General features: G+C 36.1%; 1 protein-coding gene across 16 annotated transcripts in view; it reads right to left on the reverse strand.

Annotated features, from left to right (window-relative positions):
• The window catches only part of PUM2 (pumilio RNA binding family member 2), a 103,400-nt gene that overhangs the window by 12,416 nt on the left and 66,342 nt on the right, over positions 1 to 24,642 (reverse strand). For 4 of the 16 annotated variants that reach the window (XM_082744205.1, XM_082744203.1, XM_082744199.1 and 1 more), the window contains 5 exons: positions 24,493 to 24,636; positions 24,085 to 24,372; positions 19,704 to 19,940; positions 2,087 to 2,354; positions 754 to 883 (listed from right to left, as the gene is read on the reverse strand). In XM_082744205.1, coding sequence (XP_082600331.1) covers positions 754 to 883; positions 2,087 to 2,354; positions 19,704 to 19,940; positions 24,085 to 24,372; positions 24,493 to 24,636 — 1,067 coding nt within the window. Of the gene's footprint in view, positions 1 to 753; positions 884 to 2,086; positions 2,355 to 19,703; positions 19,941 to 24,084; positions 24,376 to 24,492; positions 24,637 to 24,642 lie in introns of all 16 variants that reach the window. The other 12 variants (XM_082744204.1, XM_082744202.1, XM_082744191.1 and 9 more) reach the window with 3 other exon arrangements.

Below are 24,642 nucleotides of genomic sequence, written 5' to 3' on the forward strand. Positions count from 1 at the left end.
CTCCTTTAATTTCTGAGTCATACATTCAAACCAGGTAATTCTCAACTATATTCTGATGTTAACTGTGTAAGCTTCTTTTCATGTGCTGCTCACTGGCTATTTGTGTATCTTCTATAGAGATATATTTGTGTATCTTCTATTCAAGTCCTCTTAAAGATTTTTTAAGTAATCTCTGCACCCAACATAGGACTGGAACCCACAACCCTGAGATGAAGAATTGCACGCTCTATTGACTGAGCCAGCCAGGCACCCCCTCCTGTACATTTTTTTAAATTGGGTTGTCTTCCTGTTGAGTTTTAGGAGTTCTTTATATATTCTGGATATAAAATCTTTTATCAGATAGAGCATTTGCAAATACTTTCTACCAAGATCATATATGTATGAGTTTTATATAGGGGTGTGTGTGTGTGTGTGCGCGCGCACGCATAATGAGCTTTATATATAAAGCTTTATATATATAAAATATGTTATTTTTGAAGGTTTTATCTATTTCAGAGAGAGAGTGAGCGCATGAGCAGGCAGAGGGGCAGAGGGAGAAGCATACTTACTACTGAACAGGGAGCCTAATGTGGGCTTGATTCCAGGACTCTGAGACCATGACCCAAGCCAAAAAAGGACCCTCAAACAAATGAGCCACCCAGGATGCCCCCCAAGTACACATATTTTTATATGACTCTTACCCAACTTCCTGGACCTTTCTAAGCATTAAAAACATATCGTTGGATAGATATAAAAACACGTATGTGTGCTTACCTCAAAAAATTTCTGTATAACATAGTTTCCAAAAACATCTGTCATTAATTGATAGGCTGCTTGTAGAATTTCATTAAATACCATCTGTCGCTCAGCTGGAGTAGCTCTCTCTAGTTTTTGTTGAATGAATCTATGTAGAAAAAATTTCAAAAGCCATGACAACACACTGGAAACAGCTTCTGTAAAAATCTGACTTGAGTATTATTACACACACCCACATATATACACATAAATTTATTTCCAGAAATAGTACTAACGCATTGAGTACTGTGAACAGTCAATTTAAAGCAAAAAAAGACAAAAGTTATGAAACATTTCTTTATATATATATATTCTTGATTATTTTTTTTCCTTTTTAACAGCTTAATTTGAAATAACTACTAGTTAGGTAAAAAGTCTGGACATAAAGAAGTTTAACACTTAAGTTAGTCCTGGCTGCATTATAATCAATGAAGAAAAATGATAGTTTATTGGATATTCAAATATTTTCTCATAATATTACTAAATAATATCTAGGCTTAGAGCATAATAAAAGCAGCTCTTTTTTCTTTTTTTAAAAGATTTTATTTATTTGATAAAGAGAGAGAGCAAGAGAAGGAACACAAGCAGGGGGAGTGGGAGAGGGAGAAGAAGGCTTCCCACTGTGCAAGGAGCCCAATGCAGGGCTGGATCCCATGACCCTGGGATTATGACCTGAGCCGAAGGCAGACACTCAATGACAGCCACCCAGGCGCCCCAATAAAAGAAGCTCTTACAAATAAAATCTACCCACTATGAATGATATAAGGTTGATGTGCTACTCTTAAGGAATTTTCAACCACAGGGAGATAAAATAAAACTATAAAAGGAAAACACAATTCAAATTTAATAAATGTGTTACAAGTGAAATGTCTCAACCCACATCACATCAAATACAAATCTATAAAGGAGCACAAACACTTAACTTTCTTTTTAATTTTTTTTTAGACAAAGTCTACATCAGGGACAAATACTTAAGTCCAGAGATGTACTTCAGAGCATTATTTTAAAAGGAAAATTAAAGTGAGTCAAAGTAATAAAAATAATCCAATAAAAAGGCACTGCTATATATTCACTATAAAAATATTCTTATTACAGAAAACTGGGAAACCATAAATAATTTTTAAAAACCTTGATATTTATCATTTGTATTAATACCAAAGAAAAAAAAATCCTTATCAGGTATTTATTTTTTTAAAAACTTCCAACTTTCATGCAGATTAAATGACCCCAGTTAAGAAAAATATGCTCTTACAAGGCAGTAATTTTCAAAGCAAAAATACAGTGCAGAGTATCATAAATGATAATCACCTACCTAGAACCATGCTGGTCTTGAGAAAACTCAACTATGTGTCCAATCAAGTCTCTAAGTTGAAGGTTTGGGAAACGGTTGTTCCTGAAATCTTCCAATAATCTACTTCGGCCAGAAGGCATAATATCAGACCTATTATACCGAAGTCGAGAAGGAGGAAAGAGCTGGCTGCTGGAGCTGAACAGACTGGAAGTGCTTGAAGCACTTCGGTATTTTGCTTCTGCTCCAGGTGCTGCAGAGATATATCGACCACTACCATTTGTCAGGCCTCCTACAACAAAGCAGCTGTGGTCAGCAAATATTTTTGACAAGGCCATTCCTCAAGTTAAGAGTTACTTAACTAAAAATTCATAAAAAAAAAAAAAATTCATTCCACTAACAATTCCTATATGTTATAACAGGAAATTAAAATTGAAAGAGAAATCTCACACATTTTAATTTAATGTTGTGTGTGGCTATAGGATCTGGGGGGAAAAGACTAGAAAACATAAGAAAAATAAACCTATATTTGTTTTTGACAGTTTAAGTAATAATTTTAACATCTAATGTCATACACAAAACTTTTATTTGTTCTTGGAAGCTTAGTTTAAAACACACTTATAATTATCGCACCTAATATCATACATACTAGTATCAATACCAGAACACTGAAACCACCAACAAAATTTCCAGTATTAACAAGGTTACAATAGCTAGCAAACTCAGATTTTAAGTCACTGAGAGTTGGGTTGAAATTTATCTGCAGTGTTAATGAAGCACTGAGGGCTAAACTCATACTTTTTTTGGACTAGTATATAAAAAGATGCATTAAATCATATATACCTCTAGGTGAAGAAAATCTTTCTTTCTTTCTTTTTTTTTTTTTTTAAAGTAAACTCTATGCCTAAGGTGGGGCTTGAACTCACAACCTTGAGATCAAGAGCTGCATGCTCTACTGACTGAGCCAGCCAGGAGCTCCTGAAAAACGATTTCTTAAAGAAGTTAACACACTGACTATTTTTTGAAGTTAAAAAAAAAAAAAAAAAACAAAACCCACAGTATTAAATAATAATAAATCCAAATTACATCTTATTCTAAAATACTTTTAAAATTTTAAAGGAACACTCTCCATAAAATACTATTATTTTACAATAAGAAATAGAAATAAACATTTATTTTTCCTAGAACTTTAATCTTGATCATTTGAGACAAATTAAAAAACCTCCTTAACTAATATTCCATTTCAAACAAGAAAATTAAAGGAAGGGCAGTCAATAGAAACAAACAAAAAATATGAGAAGAAAATTGATATTACAAATAACCATTTAAAAGTACTTGACAGTGTCCTTTTAAAAAAGAAAAATGTACAGAAAACCATGAAGTGCAGATTTAGTAGCTCAAACAAAATTTACCATTAGCTTTACGCTACTATAGACCATCTCAATGCAGAGTAGTGCTAAGTATACAACCCAGACAAGCCAGAGATGATACCAAGGACACACTGTCAGTGCAAAGTTGCAAAGTTAGAGAGGCATTTAAAGGCAAAAAGAGTTATAGGGACAAGGAGTAGTAAGAGAGTTACAATCCTGGAGAGTGAATTGTGTTAGCACATTTCCTCTTTTACTTTTAGTCCCCATTGTTCTAGCTTTTTTTGGTTGAACTTCCCACCATCCAAATTATACATACTATGATTTACATGACTTTCCAGTCCCCTTTCCAAAGTTAAGTGCTACAAAGTTACATTCACCTACCTACATGCTAGATACTTGGCACCTAAAACAATGTCTGACACACAGTGGTTACACAATGATATTCGGGAGTATTTTATGTAACATAAACTGCCCAAAGTCCAGTTCTGTACTGTCTTTCTTAAAAGTGTTTAATTTAACAAACCATTTTATACACTGAAGCCACTAACATCAAATTCGCATATTCACTCAAGGTCTGTATTACTATCTCAGTGTTGATATATTAAAAAAATCTAAAAAGTGAAAGAATTCAGTGTTTTTATACTGTCTTGATTTCCTCAGCACTCTTTTTTTTAGGGGGGAGGGGCAGAAGAGAAGGGAGAGAAAGAGGGAGAGAGAATCTTAAGTGGGGCTTTAGGTCCAGTGCAGAGACCAACAAAGGGCTTGATCCTACCACCCCGAGATTGTGACCTCAGCTGACTGATTTCCTCAGTACTCTTAACCCTCTAGCTCTTATTATTTCTATTTATAAAGTTCCATGAATATACAGTGCCATGAACTATTCACTAGCCCATTCGAATTTCTAACAGTTTTTTGTAGGATAGGGGTGCTCAGCTTCTCATTCTAATCTGTTTTTACAAAGAAACAACTACAATGTCTCATCCAAAGCTACTTTGATGATGTCACTTTACATTAAGACATCCTGCTAGAGTACATTCTCTAAAATCTTCAGCTTAATTTTCAAGTCATTATTCTGAACCGATTTCCCACACACATTTCCTAGTAGTATCCTAATTTAATTGTTCACTTCTCCTCCTATTACCTCAATACATTGCTTATTATTACCTCAAACGTAAGGCCCAATCCTACATCTCTCTGACCTTAATGAACTGAAAATTTTCAACACCAAATTCAAAATACATACCTATCCTCTATGATACCCCCACGATACAGTACCACAGGAATAATGACTGCCAATTTTATCTGGTATGTCTAATATCTAACAGAAATTTCTCCCATGTCTAGATATGCTTTGATTATATCCTCTCAGCTCCCTAACACCAAACACCTAATACACTCTTTGCCAACTTAAAAGGTTTAACAATGCTAAATTGCCTTGAATTTTAAAAACCTCAGAATTTCAGTCCTGAAAGTCTTAATTAGTATTTCCTTTGCAAAATTGAAAAAAATTCTGTCAGGACAGGACACTTTTCTTTCTTTACAAATGGAATAAGCATTTAAAACCCAATTGATAATATACATTAAACACATTAAATCTAGTTATCTAAACAATGAAAGCGTGCCATCCAAAACCAATTATGGGATTGAAGGACATTTTACAAAACTGGCCTATATTCTTCAAAAATGCCTAGTCATAGAGGACTAACAGTGCAAGACTGAAGAAGAATAAAGAGCCATGACAAGTGAGTGCTGCTGTATGTGAGCCCCCTATTCAATCTCCTTCCCAATCCTTACTCTTTCCCTTCCCCAGAGCAAAGTTTGAATAAGTTGGTTGATCTGATTGTGGTACTGTATCATTGTTAATTTCCTGACTTTGATAATTGGGGTTACATAAAAGAATGTCCTTATTTTAGAAAACATATACTGAACTATTTATGGGTAAAGGACAACGTATCTGCAACATTCTTTCCAAAGTATCAAGGAAAAAACTGGATGTGAGGGGAAAGGATTATGCAGAGAGAGGGGAAAAGAATGATAAAGTTAATGTGGTAAAAGAACATTAGGAAAATCTGGGTGAAGGTTAGAATTGGAATGTTTTTCTATCAGTGTTACAACTTTTCTGAAAGTCTAAAATTATTCCAAAATTAAGACAAACACACAAACAGGCTATCTATATTCATACCATTGCTAGTGATAGTCTCTGAGCAGATATGTTTCTGCATCAAATGTGTTAAAGGGAGAATAGTCCTTCAATTCATCTCTGACATCCCCCCTTATTTTCCACTTCTTAATCACTACTTGGATAAGAAGGTTATGAGACATGGAGATTTGTACTATAATCTATTATTATATTATTATTATAATAATCTTTATTATTTAAAGTCACTAGGGTGACATGCAGCTAGTCAGCCAGGACTCCTGGCTTGAGGTTATGAAACAACAGTGTGCTGCCCCTTACACGCTATTTACATAAGAATTTTTCAAGTTCATTCATTAAAACTAAGTAAGCCAAACACCATACAATTATCCTAGTAGAAATAATATGATTTTATCAATTTTCATTAACTTCCTTGAGAAGTCTGTTGTTTCAGAATCCTATTATTAATAAAAAATGTAAGATTATAAAATACTAAGAAAAACAAAGAAGAAAAACAGTGTAACAACTGAAACCACCACAAAGTAAATAAACCTGACTACTCTTTTCATGATTTTCTACCTCCTGAGGACCTGGAATGGCAGTTCCTCACCCTATCAGATCTGTGTCTTCTTTTAAAAATACAGATTTATGAGCCTTACTCAAGACCTACTGAGTTACTCTCCGTGGGTAATTTTTATTAAAAAAATCAAATCTGAGGGGCTCCTGGGTGGCTCAGTGGGTTAAACCGCGTCTGCCTTCGGCTCAGGTCATGATGAAATCGAGCCCTGCATCAGGCACTCTGCTCAGCAGGGAGCCTGCTCCCCCCACCCGCCTGCCTTTCTGCCTACTTGTGATCTCTGTCAAATAAAAAAATAAAATCTTAGAAAATAAAACAAAATTTTGAAAAAATCAAATCTGAAGATTATTCTGATAGAAGAGTTTGGAGGCTAATGAATTATAATTTGAGATAATTCAAGGTTTCATTTTATACCAGGTTGTCAACCCCTATTTTAAATAAATATGGTAATTCTAGTAGATCTGGGGCCCTAAAAGGGGTACAACTATATATAAGCTACTAGACAGTGCCTGTTTCAGAAGACAGGGCTCTAGAAAGCTCAAGAAATCATAAGCTGTTAACCAAAGATGACCAGTTAATTGGAGCAGGCAACAATCAATGATACAGAGTGGGAGAAAGAATCTAAAATGAGGACAGTCCATTTTACTTTATGACATTAACTTTAGTTACTTCAACCCCATGAACAGCTCAGCTTAGTACTTTCAGTTCATCGCTTCTCGCCCTTTTGGCTAAGATCAAGTGTAGTACTTTCAATTCAGTATGTTTTCTATGATCACTTTTTAAACGAAGTACATGGAACATTTAGAGCAGATGATAACAGCCATGAATAATTTGACTTGTTATGTTTATATGCATATATTATACTTTGGTAGGAAAAATGACTTCAGAGCAGTGCTTCTCAATATGCACATGAATTACTTTAGGATGTTGGTTACATATTCCTAACTTTAAAAACTTCTTGAAGGACACACTGGTCAGAACTCTGTCCTAAGTTGTGCCATCATTTTAAATAGGGTTTATTACGTGTTCAACATAATCAGTTTCTTTACCTACTTTAGAAAGTCCACTTAATAGCTTAATATTCCTAACTGATACTATGCGCTAGGCTCTGACGGTCCATGAGGGTCCTTTTAAAAAGGCAGAAACCATTTATTGAGCACTCTTTCTTGTACAGAGAATGTTAACTTTGCATAAAATGCTACATGGTCTTGAAATTGTGCCTCCCTGAGTTTGTTGTTTCGTTTTAAGACACTCAGCTGGGGTAATCTGCCCTACCAGCCCTGGGAAACACAACTTGATTTTGGTACTCAGAGTAAAGTGCTACTACAAAAAGCGCTAAAAATGAAGTGATTCTGCGGTTGGGAAGAATTTGGGGGTGCTTAACAAAAAGGCTAAGCTGCCTTGAAAGGTACGGCACAAATGTGGATATTAAAGACAATTCTGGTGAGGACTCAAATAGATGTGATGAGCACCTATCAAAAGCTGCTACCGTCTTCGAGAACACATATGTTTGTCATGAACGTTGGTAGAAATATGAATGCTAAAGATGCTGCAAGTGAGGTCTCGCAAAAATGAAAAACATGTCACAGGAAACAGGGGAACACACTGAAACGTGTTGTTGGGTAGAAAACAGAATTGGCATGGATATTTAGCTGAGATTTCCAAGCAACATGTTAAAGGTGTGCTCTGGTTTCTCCTAATTGCCTATGGTAAAACAAGAGAAAGAGGTAATTCAAAAGAACTGTTAAGCAAAAGAAAACCAGCATTTGATGATACAGAAAAAAAATCTTAGGTAATTGAGATAGAATGCTGACAGCAGAGAGCCAATGGGTGTGGCTGGACAATCTCTTGACATTAATGGCAGACTAGCAATGTTTTTAAGAATTTTCTAACAACAAAAATACTGCCAGCCTGGCCTGATCGGATCAGAGATTGGACAAAATGAAGAATGACTCTGAGCACAGAGCTCCAGATGCAGAGGCTGGAGAGGTGGGGCGGCAGGAGATCTAGAGGACAGAGCATCGAAGCCACCGACGATTCTTCTCCGGCCTTGTAACAAAGAGGATTTGTCCTGCTGGCATTCACACTTGCTTGCTTCACTCCTTCCAATTTCTCCCTTTTGCAATAGGACTATCTATCCTATGCCTGAGCTACCATAGTATTTTAGAAGCAGGTAACTCGTTTTGTAGGTTTCATAGGTCCACAGATAGAGAAGAATTTTCTTCTCTATCCAGGATGGACCATATTCAGTGTCTCACCTGACAGAGAAGATGAAATTTGGACTTAGTTCTGAGTTACTTAGATGAGATTTTAAACTCCTAGTTGATGGGAGGATAGGTTCCCACTACTGGGGTTGCTGGTTTTGGGTGAATTATGTTCTGCACGTGGGCAAAACATGAACCGGGGAAGCCAGAGGACAGCCTATATAGGGTTGAACTGAGTCTCCCAAAAGTACGTTTAATTCTTAACTCCTGGTTTCTGTGAATTTGATTTTATTTTGAAATAGGGTCTTTATAACCAAGTTAAAGTGAGGTCATACTGAATTAGGCTGAGCCTCTACCCAATGACTAGTATTCTCTTAAGAGGAGGAACATTTAGGACAGAGACACATAGGGAGATGTCACATGATGAGGCAGGCGGAGATGAGAGTGATGTAGCTAATAAGCCACAGGATGCCAAGGTTTGCCAGCAACTACATGAAACTAGGAAAAGGCAAGGACTGCCCTCTCTGGTCTTCAAAAAGACATGGCCCTGCCTTGATTTGATTTCTACCCTTCAGCAGTATGAGACAATAAATTTGTGTTTTAAGCCACCCAGTTGCAGTTTGTTACAGCAGCCTAGAAAACTAATACATATGCTATCTTCTTACCAACCCTATGGGACAAGAAAATAATCTCCATTTTACTTGTGACACAATAGGTTTGGAGACACTAAATACCTTATTCAAGGATGCATAAATAGTAATTAGACTGAGGTTTTTTTTTTTTTTAACCATTATGTCTTAGCAATTCACTTAAAGCATTCTTCTATACCTCATGAAGAACATTAAATGCTGTATGATGTTCTTAAAATCTGGGATATGCTTCAAGTTCAAGTTACAAGGGGAATAAATCACATAAAATTTCTCTAATCATTATTAATTACATATCTGCCATATAAAGACACAAAAATTTACTGGAGAAAGACTGAGGCTTCAGTGAGTTTAAAAACCAATATGGTTTTTAAAAGAGATTTTATTTACTTGTTTTTTTAGAGAGCAAGCAAGAAAGCAGGGAGGAGGGGCAGTGGGAGAGGGAGAGAATTTCCAGGAGACTCCTTGCTGAACGCAGAGCCTGACTCTAGGCTTGTTCCCTCAGCTGAGATCATGACCTGACACGAAAGAGTCAGATGCTCAACCAAATGAGCCACCCAGGTGCCCCCAAAACCAATACAATTCTAGTTAAAAGCAGTCTTGGGTGCCTGGATGGACTCAGTCATGAAGCGTCTGCCTTTGGCTCAGGTCATGATCCTGGGGTCTTGGGATCAAACCCCACGCTGGCTGGGCTCCCTGCTCAGCAGGAAGTGTGCTTCTCCCACTCCCCCAGCTTGCAGTCCCTCTCTCTCTGTCTCTGTCAAATAAATAAATAAGATCTTAAAAAAAAAAAAAAAAGGCACAGTCTTCCACATCATTTTTAATAGATTAATATATAAAGCAAAAAGCATGAACATGGCTGGTATGCAACATTAAAGTTGTACATCTTATGACAATATGTAAAGCAAACATTAGGTGCAAACTACAAGCCAAAATAACAATCTGTTGTTTCCATTTCTACTGCTTGTAATTGCTAAAGCAATTAAAAGTAACCTTACCTTTTAGCCTCTAATTAGGTGTAAACTTTCTAAAAATATAAAGAGGGAGACCATCATGACAAGGTATTTGATAACCTTCCCTCCTTTAAAAAAGAGCATTTAAACAGACTTGGCGTTTTAACATATGAACTATAGTCTTCAGACTAGTATTACATAATTTCTATCACTAACTCACTCACTGATACCCATTTTTCCAACAAAAAGGCTACTTTTTGTTTGGTTTCAAAAACTGCCTGCACCTTAATCTTTAGGAAAAGCTGCCTCTCTGTTGAAAATGAGGACACTTTAAAAACTGTCTATGAGGAGCACCTGGGTGGCTCAGTGGGTTAAAGCCTCTGCCTTCAACTCAGGTCATGATCCCAGAGTCCCGGGATCAAGCCCGGAGTCAGACTCTCTGCTCAGAGGGGAACCTGCTTCCTCCTCTCTTCTCTGCCTGCCTCTCTGCCTACTTGTGATCTCTGTCTGTCAAATAAATAAATAAATACATCTTTAAAAAATAAATTAATTGAATAAAATAAAAACTGCCTATAAGCCCCAAATCCTAAGTAGTGGGGTGAACTTCATTGACTGCCTGATCCAAACCACCCTTTCAGAACTGACTTCAATTCCTCTCTTTGGCTAATAACTTTGGTGACAGTTAACAAACCATCAGGTTGCATACAACATCTATACTTCTTTTAAAAGATTCCTGTTGTGATTTCATGGTCAGCTGCCCTGACTTACTGGGGAAAACAAAAACTTTTGATCCTAGACAAACACAGGCACACTAATTTTCTCTCATGATGCTACACTGGTGGGAAGAGGGCTGAACTGGGAATGTAATGTGAAAGATACATTTAACCCAGAAAAACCTAGACCTAAACTCATTTCCAAAGAAACCAAAACCAAAACAACAAAAAACCCCACAGAACACACATACACACAAATAAAAATTCCTGTCAGGAAGCTTTTCAAAGAGCAGTATTCTGAAGAGATGATCCTAACACACTTATCAGAAAACACAGTGAATGAACAACCAAATGATGCTTTAGTGTAGAAATCCAAGTAGAATGTAAAATAATTTCTGAAAAAAGAAAGCAGCCAATGTCCAAGAACAGTTTCATCAATAAAATAACAAAGAAACAAAATCCCTCAAATTCAGTTACCCAAATTTCTGTTAAGATCTTACTACTTTTAAAGCTGTGGAGAAAGGCCTGGGCTTTCTTGCTTCTTATTTAAAATAAAGCCAGAATTCTAATATAATTCTAATAGAAGTATAGTCTGTGGTAAATTTATATGAAGGAAAGATGGTAATTCTAATGGAGAGACTCATTATGTTTTTATAAAATGGAATTAAAGTGCAATAAGGAAAGAGCACTACAATCATTGTATTTTCAGTGCTGGTATACATGTCTACTACATTCAACACAACACTATGAACTACAAACACTACGAACTCCATGATGTGGGTGAGGATGATGTCTTTTTCCTTAAAGAAGCATCTCTAGTCAAGCAGAGTATAGCACATAGGTGTTCTTTATTGGTTGAATGAACTAATAAGTAAAGTTTCTGATCAGACACAAAAATTCTAAAATGGAGGTCAATAAAACTACCCACGAAAGATTAACATAAAATGTGGATTAATCTCAGTATAAATTAAGCTAATTCCTGTTCTATATAAAGTATCACATAAAGAAGACCCTGTATCATCAGTTTTAATTTAAAAATTAGTTATAAATGTTTTTAAGAGACTGAGGTAAAAATTACTTAATTCAGATTAAAGGTCAATTGTTAACAAGCAGAAAGCCATAAAGCTGCCAATATACTAATATTTAAACTCACTTTTCCCACCAACTCACCACTATTTTATTAAAAGTTCTGAACTTTAAAAGTAAAGTTCTGAACTTAGGGAATATTTATTTAGATAGATTCTAGACAGAAATAAAAGCATTCTTTGAGAAGCAGTGTGACATCCTGGAATAAACCAGATAGACTTGGGTTCAAGATTTCTGTTCTTTATTAAGTCTGTGACTGTAAGCAAGTTATTTAATTTCTCTGAGAATAAAGTGTGTCTGTCTGTGTGTAGTGTGTAAGAGGAGTCAAAGTTCATTTTTCTCTATTTGGATATTCAATTGCTCTAGTCCAATTTACTAAAAAGACCGTCCTTCCCAAATATGTCAGGGTGGCACAGTGGGCCCAAATCAGGTAACCAAATGAGGTTTATTCTGGATCCACTATTCTAGTCCACTTATCCTTGTGCTAATGTCACAAGTTTAGTTACTGTAAATTTACAGTAATTATTTTGATATTAACTTGATCCTTCAAGATTGTCTTGACTGTTCTCGGCTGTCTTTCCATTTACATTATTTAAATCAGCTTGTCAATTTCTTTAAAAAGCCTGAAAAATTCTTGAGACTGGGATAAATCTATACATCAACCTAAGAAAGGTGTTGTCTTTATAATAATGAATTCTTCAACCCCCAAACGTTCTAAGTTCATCCATTTATTTGCCTTCTTTAACTTCTTTCCTTTTTAAAAAGATTTTAAAGATTTTATTTATTTATTTGAGACAGTAAACGCACAAGCTGTGGGGTAAAGGCAGAGGGAGAAAAAGACTCCTCGCTGAGCAAAGAGTCTGATGTGGGGCTTGATTCTAGGACCCTGAGATCATGACTCGAGCTGAAGGCAGATGCTAAACCAACTGAGAGAGCCAGGTGCCCCGTCTTCTTCACCCTTCCTCCCCTGGATCTATTCCTGGATACATTATAAGGAAACAAACACACATGGAAATATTCTCACTGTATGTGTCAATTTTCAATGTCACCCCATGAACATGCTGTTTTCATTTTCAAAGAGTATTTGGCTAAAGCTACAGATCTCTCCTGAAGTACATGTGCATACGTTTTAAGAGCCGGATTTCTGATCCTGTTTACTTAATGTACATTTGGTTAGTGTATGAACAACAAAATGATGTAAATTCTAGGTGAAATCTTGGTAGATTAAAAGAATTTTTAAGGCACTTGAGGACTTATTTGTTACATCAATAAAAAGAAAAAGGTAAATAACTGAACTGGGAGCTGAAATGCAAATGTGAAGGGAGGGCCAACAAATAAAAAGGAAACTAGTAAGATGACAGCAAATGACATATAATCAGCAAAATTTTAAAGAAGCTCCAATTTGTAAAATTCCTATCAAGGGCAAGGGGAGCATTTTAAAACAAAGAAACAAAAAAATTAAAAAAAAAAAAAAAAGAACACATACAAAAAGAAAAGACTTTTTAAAATTTTCTCTCATCTATAAACTTTTATCCTTCAAAACTATTTTTTTAAAGTTTTTTTTGTTTGTTTGTTTTGACAGAGAGAGAGATCACAAGTAGGCAGAGACACAGGCGGGGGGCGGGGGGGAGCTGGCTCCCCACGGAGCAGAGATGCAGGGCTCAATCCCTGGACCCTGAGATCATGACCTGAGTTGAAGGCAGATGCTTAAACCACTGAGCCACCCAGGCTCCCCTAAAGGTTTTATTTTTTTAATCTAACAGAGAGAGAGAAAGCACAGGTGGGGTGGGGGTGGGGACAACAATGACAGCAGACAGCAGGGGAGAAGCTGGCTCCGGCTGAGCAGGGAGCCCAACGCGGGGCTCAATCTCATGACCCTGGGATCATGACCTGAGCCAAAGGCAGATGCTTAATGACGGAGCCTCCCAGGTGCCATGACCTATATTTTTCTTATCTTTAATGGCCGTATTGCTCAGCCAGTCTACATTAAGAATTAGGATGAAAATGAAATAATAAATATGAAGGTGCTTTAGAAAACTATTCAAATGCTATTCAAAGGGTAATAGTACCTTTTTTTTTAAAAGATTTTATTTATTTGACAGAAAGCACAAGCAGGCAGAGTGGCAGCAGAGGGAGAGCGAGAAACAGACTCCCCACTGAGCAAGGAGCCCAATGTGGGGCTCAGTTGACCCAAGCCTAAAGCAGACGCTTAATCAACTGAGCTACCCAGGCATCCCAGGATAACAGTGCTTTTAATGAAAGCTTCAAAGTAATTTATTATTTCCTGCTTTAAGGACCACATATGACACTTAGAAAAACTCTACACTGCCATACAACCAACTTGGTCATACTTGTTTTAATTTTTAAACATTTCATTCTAAGAGAAGGAACTGACAAAATCGGTCAGTCTGGAATTTTAATAGACATTAACTTCTACTTAATAGGAAAAATGATCCCAACAGTTGACTTTTTTTTTTTTCCCCAACAGTTAATTTTTTAATATGAAATTTTCTGCAATTGGAGGAAAAATAGGTGGGATGCCTGCTTGGCTCAGTTGGTTAAGCGTCTGCCTTCGGCTCAGATCATGATCTCAGGGTCTGGGATCAAGCCCCACTTCAGGTTCCCTGCTCAGCTCTGCTTCTCCCTTTCTCTCTCCTCCTACCTATCCCCGTACTTGCTCTCTCTCTCTCAAATAAAATCTTAGAGAGAATAGGTTATAAAATCTCCTAATCCATAAAAGTACTGAATTTAATTACTGACTCTAAGACAATGAATTGTCAAGAACCGATTGCTACCTTTTAATAAACTAATTTCACTGACTGACCTCAAAGCTTCAATTACACTTTTTAGTACCTTTTTCTTAAGAAAAACAAGCCAGTTCAAAAATGAAGAGGTACTCAGGATGCCTGGGTGGCTCAGTTGGTTAAGCTGCTGCCTTTGGCTCAGGTCATGATCCCAGGGTCCTGGGACTGAGTCCCGCATCAGGCTCCTTGCTCAGCAGGGACCCTGCTTCTCTCTCTGACTCTGCCTGCTTGTGTTCTCCCTCTCTCTCTCTCTCTCTGACAAATAAATAAATATATAAAATCTTAAAAAAAAAAAAAAAAAAAGAAGAGGTACAAGGAATAAACCATCAGTTCATTAAGTCCTAAGTTAAATAAAAATACAGAATGTTGTTTTATACCCAGGAAATTGCGTATCAACCTGATTACTAAAAGCACAAAGGTAAGAATAAACCAGAAATCACTAACGCATTTTAAAAGCTTATTTTAAAAAGGAAAAAGGAACAGAGAAAGAAAGAATTTGTTAGCTCCAAGAAGAACAAAATAATACTGGGAATACTTAATGTTTTTTCCAAGATGAAGTACCTCAAAATAAAATACTGACTTCTAACAGAGAGAATGATTAAAGAAACAACTACAGGTAGATTTTTTCCCCCCAGCTCTACAGATTAAGATAGCATGAAAAAATAATTCATTTAATGTTTAACACTTAACCTGAAGCACAGAATATGACACTGCTCTTTGCATTTCAAGATAAAAGCCATTAATTTTAAATTTCTTCTCTTTCCTTGTTCCTTTCCCACTTGTTTTTGATTCCCAGTATTTAAACACTGCTTTTAAAAACCTGTAGTCAAATAGGGGTCCATCCTAAGAGCTCCAAATGGCCAAAGATGGTACATCTTTTAAAAAAGATCTTATTTGAGGGATATCTGGGTGACTCAGTCAGTTAAGAGTCTGCCTTCAGCTCATGTCATGATCCCAGGGTCCTCGGATCGAGCCCCACATCGGGCTCCCTGCTCGGCAGGAAGCCTGCTTCTCCCTCTCCTGCTCCTGCTGCTTGTGCTCTGGCTCTTTCTACCTCCGACAAACAAATAAGTAAAATCTTTAATTAAAAAAAAAAATCTTATTTGAGAGAGAGACAGAACACACAATTGGGGGGAGGATTGGGGGAGAGGGGAAAAGCAGACTCTCCACCAAACAGGGAGCCTGACAGAGGGTCCAATCCCAGAACCCTGGGATCATGACCTGAGCTAAAGGCAAACGCTTAACCAACTGAGCCACGCAGGCACCCCAGATGTTAAAATTTCAAGATTAAAAAAAAAAAATGCTATGAAATTGGTACCTCTCAGACTGCAGTGGACTAAAAGCTATCCACTACCCTAAGTCATCAATTTACAGGTAACAATGATGATTAAAAGAACAGGGGTTACATTCAGAAAATGCTAGGGCATCAACTCATTCTCAAAAGTTATTCTCTTAAGTTAGAAAATAAGCATTATCCTAACGGTTTTTTTCATAAAGAACTTCCATCTAATAAATGCTGAAGGTATGACAGAATTAGAGTATTACCACTTTGCAACCTCTGAAAAAACAGACAATGATCCAAGGCTGCTACGCCGTTAGGTGGATCAGGCTGACAAGCTCCAGAATGGAGACAACCAGAGATGGGTCTTCTGATATGGTGCCAGCCGAGAAAATACAGAACCCATTTTGCCAAAAACAGCAAACAACAAACAATAAAACCATGCCTCTAGATGTAATTTCATTTTACAAGAAATACAGGAAAGAGAGGAACACATTAAATACTACTATGGGGGAGCAATCAACAAAGTTAGGAATGTGAGAAATTCAACAGGACAAAGTTTCTTCAAAAATAAATGCAAAGAAAAAACAGAGGAAGGGGAAATGGCTTCAGACTGAAGGGCACATCAAAAAGACATTTAAGTCAATTAGGGAAAAGAGAATAATGAGATATTATTAATTTTTAAAAATGTGATAGGGGCGCAAGGGTGGCTCGTTCGGTTAAACGTCTGCCTTCAGCTTGGGGCATGATCCCAGGCTCTCCCTCTCCTCCTCTGCCTACTGCTCCCCCTACTTGTGCTCTGTCAAAACATTTTTTAAAATCTTAAAAAAAAATAAAAAAATAAAAAAAGGATATGATGACAGTCTAGTTTTGTTTTTAAAAAAAGGTATTTTGGGGAACCAGGGTGGCTCAGTGGGATAAGCCTCTGCCTTCAGGTCAGGTCCTGATCTCAGAGTCCTAAGATCAAGCCCAGCATCAGGCTCTCTGCTCAGCAGGGAGCCTGCTTTCCCCACTGTCTCTGCCTACTGGTGATCTCTCTCTCTGTGAAATAAATAAGTAAAATCTTTAAAAAAGAAAAAAAAAAGGAATTTTATCTTTTGTACTAGGAAATGGAAGAATAAAATTTTTTCATGCTTCTGACTTCAGTATCTTAAAAAATAAGGTTGCGAATCAGAAATATTTTAGTTCATAAAAAATGAACCCAAACCTTTCAAATGAAATATCTGTTCTTTTTTTTTTTTTTTTAAGATTTTATTTGTTTGACAGATCACAAGTAGGCAGAGAGGCAGGCAGAGAGAGAGGAAGGGAAGCAGGCTCCCCGCTGAGCAGAGAACCCGATCCAGGGCTCGATCCCAGGACCCCGAGATCATGACCCGAGCCAAAAGCAGAGGTTTTAACCCACTGAGCCACCCAGGTGCCCCTGAAATATTTGTTCTTTAATGAAAAAGTGAATAGTAGTCATAAACTGAAAATACTTATGTGGATCAAATGACAACTACTTTAAAAAAGTAAACATCTTTTTTGGAAAGAAGCACACAACAATGTTGCTATTAGGCCCTTTCTGTGAATCAATTAACTAGCAAACGGAGAGCTGGTTTGAAGAAAAAAAAAAAAAAAGGTGTCATTCAAGACTTTTAGAATGTAGGTATCAGGAAGGCCTATCAATAACTATAATGGTGACCTGTCTGAAAATCTCTCAAGACAATAACATGGACCCAATTAATTCCAACCAATTATAATGAAATTGAGAACTCCTACCCCATGATACTCTATTCTTAATATGTGATCTGAGGAAGATTATTTCTAAAAATAGATATGCAAATTCATTTCCATAGGTATTTTCTAAATTATCTGCTTTGATGACTTGATTCATGATGAAATCCACTAAAGGACATACAACTTAAAATTATGTTCTTAGACCAGAGAGCATGTAAGTCTTGTACTGTGATTCAATCAGATGAAAGCAAATAGATTATATGAACACTACATAAAGAGCAAATTTATGAAATCTATTAAATTATTCCAACCTGCCAGAATCCATATGGTCCTTGTTAACATTGTCAGCCATACAACAACTAAAACTAAAGGAAACTGGGAGAATACAAAAGAAAATAATCTACAGATAATTCCAATCAGAGGTGTATTAAAATAACAGATTTCCAGCTAATGCGTTTAAACTAAGGCGTTTAACTTTGCGTACAGAAGTATCAGGCTATAATGCAGAAATGCTGGCCCAAGTGATGACTATTTCTCTTAAGTAACAAGAATTTCTTTCCTAAGCACCTACACAGCTGGATTCTTTAGTCTGAAGAAAAATACCTTGCTTGCTATTTAATTATAGATACATCTAAAAAGTCATTTATATTTCTAATTTCTAAATAAGCTATGTAGAATAATTAATGCCATTTTTACAGGCCCTAAAGCACAACATAAGCTATAACAATTGACAGGAATCTGATCTGGAACTTACCTATGTAAGGACAGGACATGACAAATATAATTTTTAACAAATAAAACACAAAACTATTATGAAAGACCTATCCTTAGGCTTGCTATGTTCCAAATTTTTGTGTACATTTTAAAGTTTCAAAAGCATGTCTTACATGGGAGTGGTGAAAATGAGTAGGTCCGAGTAGAGTATTAATATAGATCAGGAACTAAGCAGCTCCCATGATCAAGAAAAGATGGTAAATGAACAAAGGTGTCAGGCTAAAAACTGATTAAGTTTACACAAATAGTGCTGTATAGGAGATCTTAGGGCCCCACCCAAATAAATAGTTGTATATATTTAATATCTACAAAAGAGCAAGGACCCAGAATTTGGGGCACAGGACCGGCCTTTAAAAATCTAGGCCACTTCACCCTGAGATGTATCTAAATGATGCAAAAGATCCCTTTGTTACATGGACACTTACGTTAACAAACTTTAGGAAAAAACTGCTATACCCTTATGACTGGGGACAGGGGTCAAATACAATCACTAACTTATCTTTGCTAACAACAGCAACATTTCTTTTTAAATCACAAGCTGATTTAATCTTTCCAAGCACAAATCTCAGTTTTGAGTTAACTAAAATTACAAAAATTCGAAATCTAATTTTAATCAAATACTTTCTTTAAAGAGACACAGATTCATACATAGCCTCTGATATCCAAAATCTCTTAAAAATATTCTGTTAACTACATGAGTAAATATTTCCTGGAGAGGGAAAAGGGTAACCACCACCTCAATAATCTTGGGGTAGGGGGCAATTTTAACATACAGAAAGATTCAAAAGTTCTAAATGCTCCAAATTCAAGGATATAACAAGCCTAAAACATTGTTTTTCTTAAAAGACATATTCAAAAGTAAGAGCATATGGACCAAACCCTTAAGACTCTAACTCACAAACGTATTAAGTCATATACCCTGATACAACCTTTGGTAAAATCGCCAGGCATTCAAAGGCCAAAGCAGAAACCATTGTACTAAACTAAATTATTTGGATTTCAGTAACTATGTGACTAATGTTTTCCTTAGGTGTGCAAAAACTTGCAACAGTGAAATTTCTTTTACTATCATGTTTAAACAGTTGACTTTTCAGATGATCTAAAACACACACAAATCAAAAGCACAGACAAGAAAAAACACACCACTGTATTTCATAAAAGAAACATAAGATACACAGGGGTCTTTACCTTACTGTACATTAGACCCTCACTTTGAATTTTCACAAAAGTAGAACTTTTTCAAAAGGCTAATATCTAAAAGCAAAAGCAATTTGGCATGTTTTATCCAACATTAAATATTTTACATATATTATAAACACACACACAAACACACTTACATGTATACATACAAATAAAAAGGGTTTTGGTTTTTTTTTTTTACCTAAATGCAAACTGGATGAGGATCCATGTGATGAAAGTGATGGCGGTGGCGTAAGTGAATGTCCTGGAGTTTGGCTTGGCAGAGGCATGCCTATTGGACTTGGAGAGGAGGAAAATCCCAGACTATTGTAAAATGGTTGCCCTATGGGTGCTAGGCTGCTACTAGATCTTTTGTACAAGTCAGAGCTAGTAGATAGAGACTCTCTCCTTGTGGCACTACTACTTGCAGAACTGCCAACTGAAGAAGAAATAAAAAAAACCCTAATTACATACATGTGTTAACTGAATAAAACCTATCCCCAACTCTTGCTGGGAAATAACAGAAGTGATCACAATAATTATTTTTAGAAACATTATGGAGAAGATAATTACTGTGATAACTATATAAACTAACTTATTAATCATAAAAGGGTATAAATGCACCCCAATAAAGTAACCAAATACTTAACAGAGCACTCATATGTTTATTATTTCACACATATTTACCATTGACACATATGATTACTGTGCTTTAATACCCTGGTATGATTTATAAACCCTGAAATTGTAAGGTGTCTGCTTTAGGAGATGCTGGAGATTAAATTCCAGTAAGGTTAAATTTTGGTAGTGTCCTAATCTCTGGAATCAAGTTCTTAGACTTCAACTCAATGCCAAGAAAGGATTACACTGATAAACAGATTATTAATACATTTCCCTCACCATTCACATTTAATTTGGCTTCTAGCTTGTGTTCAAACCATAGTCCTGAAGTCCATATTGGCCCGAATATCAGTCAAAATACAGATGACAACTAACTTTTCGGTACTTTTCACATTACACATAGTTCCTATCCTTCAACAAGTTACAAAATAGATAGGTAGGAAAAACTAAACTTCCATTTAGAAAACTAATAGCTCTCACACCAAAGACATGCTTTCACTTACCCCTTGGGATCTTCCATTCCTAAATATCTACTACCAGTTTTATGAGCCCCTTACTCAAGTGAAGACTGATAAACCTTTTTTTCCCCTTAGCTAATATACAATTCTCTCATAATACATCTCTCACTGAACTACATACTAAATTCTTTTTACTTAATTCCAAATTCAACCTTCTAGTCCTTTTTTCCTTTTGTACTCCACAAAATCATAAAACGATGGTAGAATCTCATTACCATATATAGTGATGAATGCTCAAAAAAATAACCCAAGATCTGTTAATCAACACATCTGGATAATCAAATTCTTTACCAAGTGTTTAAAAGGGTTGTCCAAAACTCCCAATTCTGAAGTCTCACTTAGAGGCCACATTTTCAAGTGCTTTTTTCCTATTTCTGAACACTGGCCTTTTTTTTTGTTTGTTTTTTAACTAAATGCCTTTTACAGCTGAGAGAATTTGATATTACGTTCCTTGTCAAGTTTTTGAAGAATAAGCTCTATATTCGGACCAATATGGTTAACATTTTTCAAGAGAATTTTAAAGTTTCTATTAGGTCTTGGTTTTCTAATCACAAGTCAATTATAAGTAGGTCATTAGGGTATAAATGAAAAAATTAAGAGAAAAATTAAGCAGAGCACATGATGGGTAGACCAAGTTAAGCTAATAATACAGATAGAAAACAATTACATTGGTTTTGCCAAATTGAGAATTCTTATAAAAGAAAAATACCAGGCTCACATAACTTATGAGGCAAAATATTAAAACAAAAAGTCAACCTTTTATACCAGACAGTACAGTTTCTGAAAGACTTATGTTTTATTGAAAACTGCACATTTTAAGATACTGTACCAGGGATACTATTTAACTTTATGCATTCTAACAGCAAAACCAAATATAAACACTAATGGAATAAATACTTCTGTTTGAGTTGCTTTTGGCAAAATTGTCAAACATATGCTACATTAACTATGCTAATTTAATTTAAAAGGACACTGTCAAAGTGATTGTTCCAGAACATGCTAAATTTAAAATTCCTATTTATTTCAGAAAACAATTTAACTGACAAGGAAAAGACAATAGCTCTCTAATGAGAGCAGTAGCTCTGTCAGTCCCCTGGCAAAAAAACAAAAACAAAAACAAAAAAACCCCATAGTTTTGACACATGCAGTATTATTTTCCTCCAAAAAGGAAAAGCCAAGCCAAACATTTAAAAGTAATTCAGAAATAGCTTTATTTTAAACCTAAACAATCTGGCTCCTTAACTTTTACTATATGCCTAAATTTTCTGCAACACTTCGACTATGAAATACGAAACGAAGTATACCTAAAATATCTAGAAGGTTAGACCAACAGTGGAGTCACTAATCACTTGTCAACTGTGCACAAAATTTTAAATTACAAGCTTGCAATACTTTCTAAATAATGGGTCATAGAAAGGATGACTTAATTACTATATTATAATGGCTAAGCTTCCTAGGCGACTGTGTTATAAGCTAGGGTATTTAATACTGTAAGTGTTATTAATTTCCTCATATAGGTAGGAGAATGTGTCTGATTGTGTGTGTGTATGTGCACATAACCGCACTATCATTTTAAATTTCGCAGAGATATGGAATTGCCATAAGGTGAAACCGCCGTGGGTAGACCTGTTTTAAGAGTACACACGTGCAGCACGTCAATGAATTCTCAGAAAATGTCCAAGAGGAAGGGGAAGATGACAGACTATGTACTGGCATCCAGGAGCGGCACCTGCTCATGCTCTCTGAAGCAAGGTAAACAGAGGCACCCAGACTAGCAGTCAGAATTGTGTAAGCAATGATTATAAATAAGGGAGGCATGAAGAAGATCAGTTTTGGGACAGAGGCATCTGCAGGACTATCTGTAGGGAACAAGTGTTCATGCCAACCGTTCCTGAATGCTGGGGGCAGCTAAGAGACAAATGGGAATTTAAAAGAACTGGATTAATGGGGCCTACAAATCTATCCCAGACCATCAGTGACGTTATTTTATAAGAAAAGGGAACAGGAGATTTATCAAAGCTCTTCTCTGTTCTCTATAATCTCTAGAAACTAGTTATTTCTACAAAGTTAAGTTATATGTTCTTTTGGTTTTCTTTAGCATGTTGGATACTTGAGGAAATTGCTTGTCAAGTGTATTAGAAACAAAAAATGAGTCCTATGGGAGTGCTTGGGAAGAAGTAAAATATTGAACTCCAAAAGAAATGAAAAACTCAAGTAGGAAAATTAAAAGATTAAAGAGTCTCCATGTTCATTTGATTTTCCCTTAGAAGTTCTTGTGCCCATTCTCTGGGTAACTTTTTGTTCTGCAACTGTCATTACTTCCTTATTATACTTTATTATAAAAAGCATCCTCCATCTAAAAGTTTCTACTTGTTTTAGACCATTCCTCTTGCAAGTATGAATGCTGAAAGTTCAGAAGATCCTTTCTTAGAAAATAGGCAAACATACTTAATAAAAACTGGCCCATGTTAGTTTTGCCATTTTCCTCACCAGAAAACCATACAGTTTAAGGTGGTGGGGAAATAGGTAAGAAGCAGGTATTATAGATTCTAGAACTTAACAAAAATGGAAAATCTCCTGAGGTCTGAATAAACTGCCCTGTCCCTCATGAAGAAAAGGCTATGAATTCACTGTACCATCAGACCTAGGGTACACTGTTTTTCCTCTCATATTTCCTGACTACTCTGGAAACCTCAGAGAATGCTAACACAAGGTCTGTCACTGGGGAGTCAATGCAGGCCTCTTCTGACTTCAGGTAGTCATTCCTCAGTTACAAAATCACTTTGCTGTGGGGAAATTATTTTGTGAAGATACTTCAAATTTAATTTTTTAAGTAGTATATATAAAACTAGGATATGGGAAGAAACATCCTTTTAGATGAAATTTTAGGGATAAAGGCCCAATTATTTAGTCTAAAAGATAAGTACATTGGTAGTTTCCTAGGGGCTTCTGTTTAGAATATTTCATTTTATTTTTATATGTCATACCAACTAAAGAAAATCATAATGAACCACTAGCATTTAGTAAGAATAAACTACCTGATAAGCACACAAAGACAATTATTTTAAAATACCAGAAATTTAAGATGGCAAAATATTTACTTCCTCACTCATTATATAGAGAATAAGGAAGAGCTAGTCATTAGTATAATATATATTGCTCCAAACAAACCTTCCTAAAACAAAAATTTCAATAATACAATTCTTAAAGCCAGGGAAAAATGACTATAGCTTAGTAAAAGATGGGTTGCCTGAAATGAGCTAAACACTCATAAATGCTTAAAAGATTTGCAGGAGGCAGTTTTTTTGCTACAAAATTAAACTAATAAACCAGTGTTATATTCCTGTCCTTTCTACGCTACAAGCTATTAATATTTATTATTCAACACACACGTATACCTCATGTCCACTTAGCAGAGTACACTCATCTTAAAAGGCAACTTACCTGATGAACCAAATCCACTGAGGGCTGAGCCTATAGCAGCACCCAAAGAGCTACTGCTTCCAAAGCCAAGAGATGTACTTCCAGGCTGGCCAGGTCCGTGAGAAAACAAAGAACTGCTCTGGGAGCTACTAGTCAAAGACGTGCTCCCGTAAAATGAATTAGACTGCAGATTCGTGCTTGGCGGCTGCTGCTGCTGCTGCTGCTGTGGTGGCTGAGTGCCAATGGGCCGGAAGAGACCGTTTGTGCTGCCTGTAAGACTATTTGCAGTCCCTCCAGCTGCTGCGGCCGCTGCTGGAAAATAAATTTCAGATACTTCTTGAAACTGCTCAAAAGACTATTCTCTATTTTTAAATGATTTCAAAAGAACACCACAAAAAGATTATCCCTGAAAACATCAGTTACACTTACCAGCTTGTGCTGCTGCTGAACTAATTAAAACAGGTGTTGGAGCCATTAAACGAACTGGAGCTCCAAGGCCAGTTCTTGCTCCAGGGCCAACCACTAAGGCACCAGTCTGATCATAATAGGCAGTTGGAGCTAGTACTTGATAGCCTAGAT

The sequence above is a fragment of the Mustela nivalis genome (genome assembly GCF_964662115.1).
Source record: "Mustela nivalis genome assembly, chromosome: 8".
Lineage (NCBI taxonomy): Eukaryota > Metazoa > Chordata > Mammalia > Carnivora > Mustelidae > Mustela > Mustela nivalis.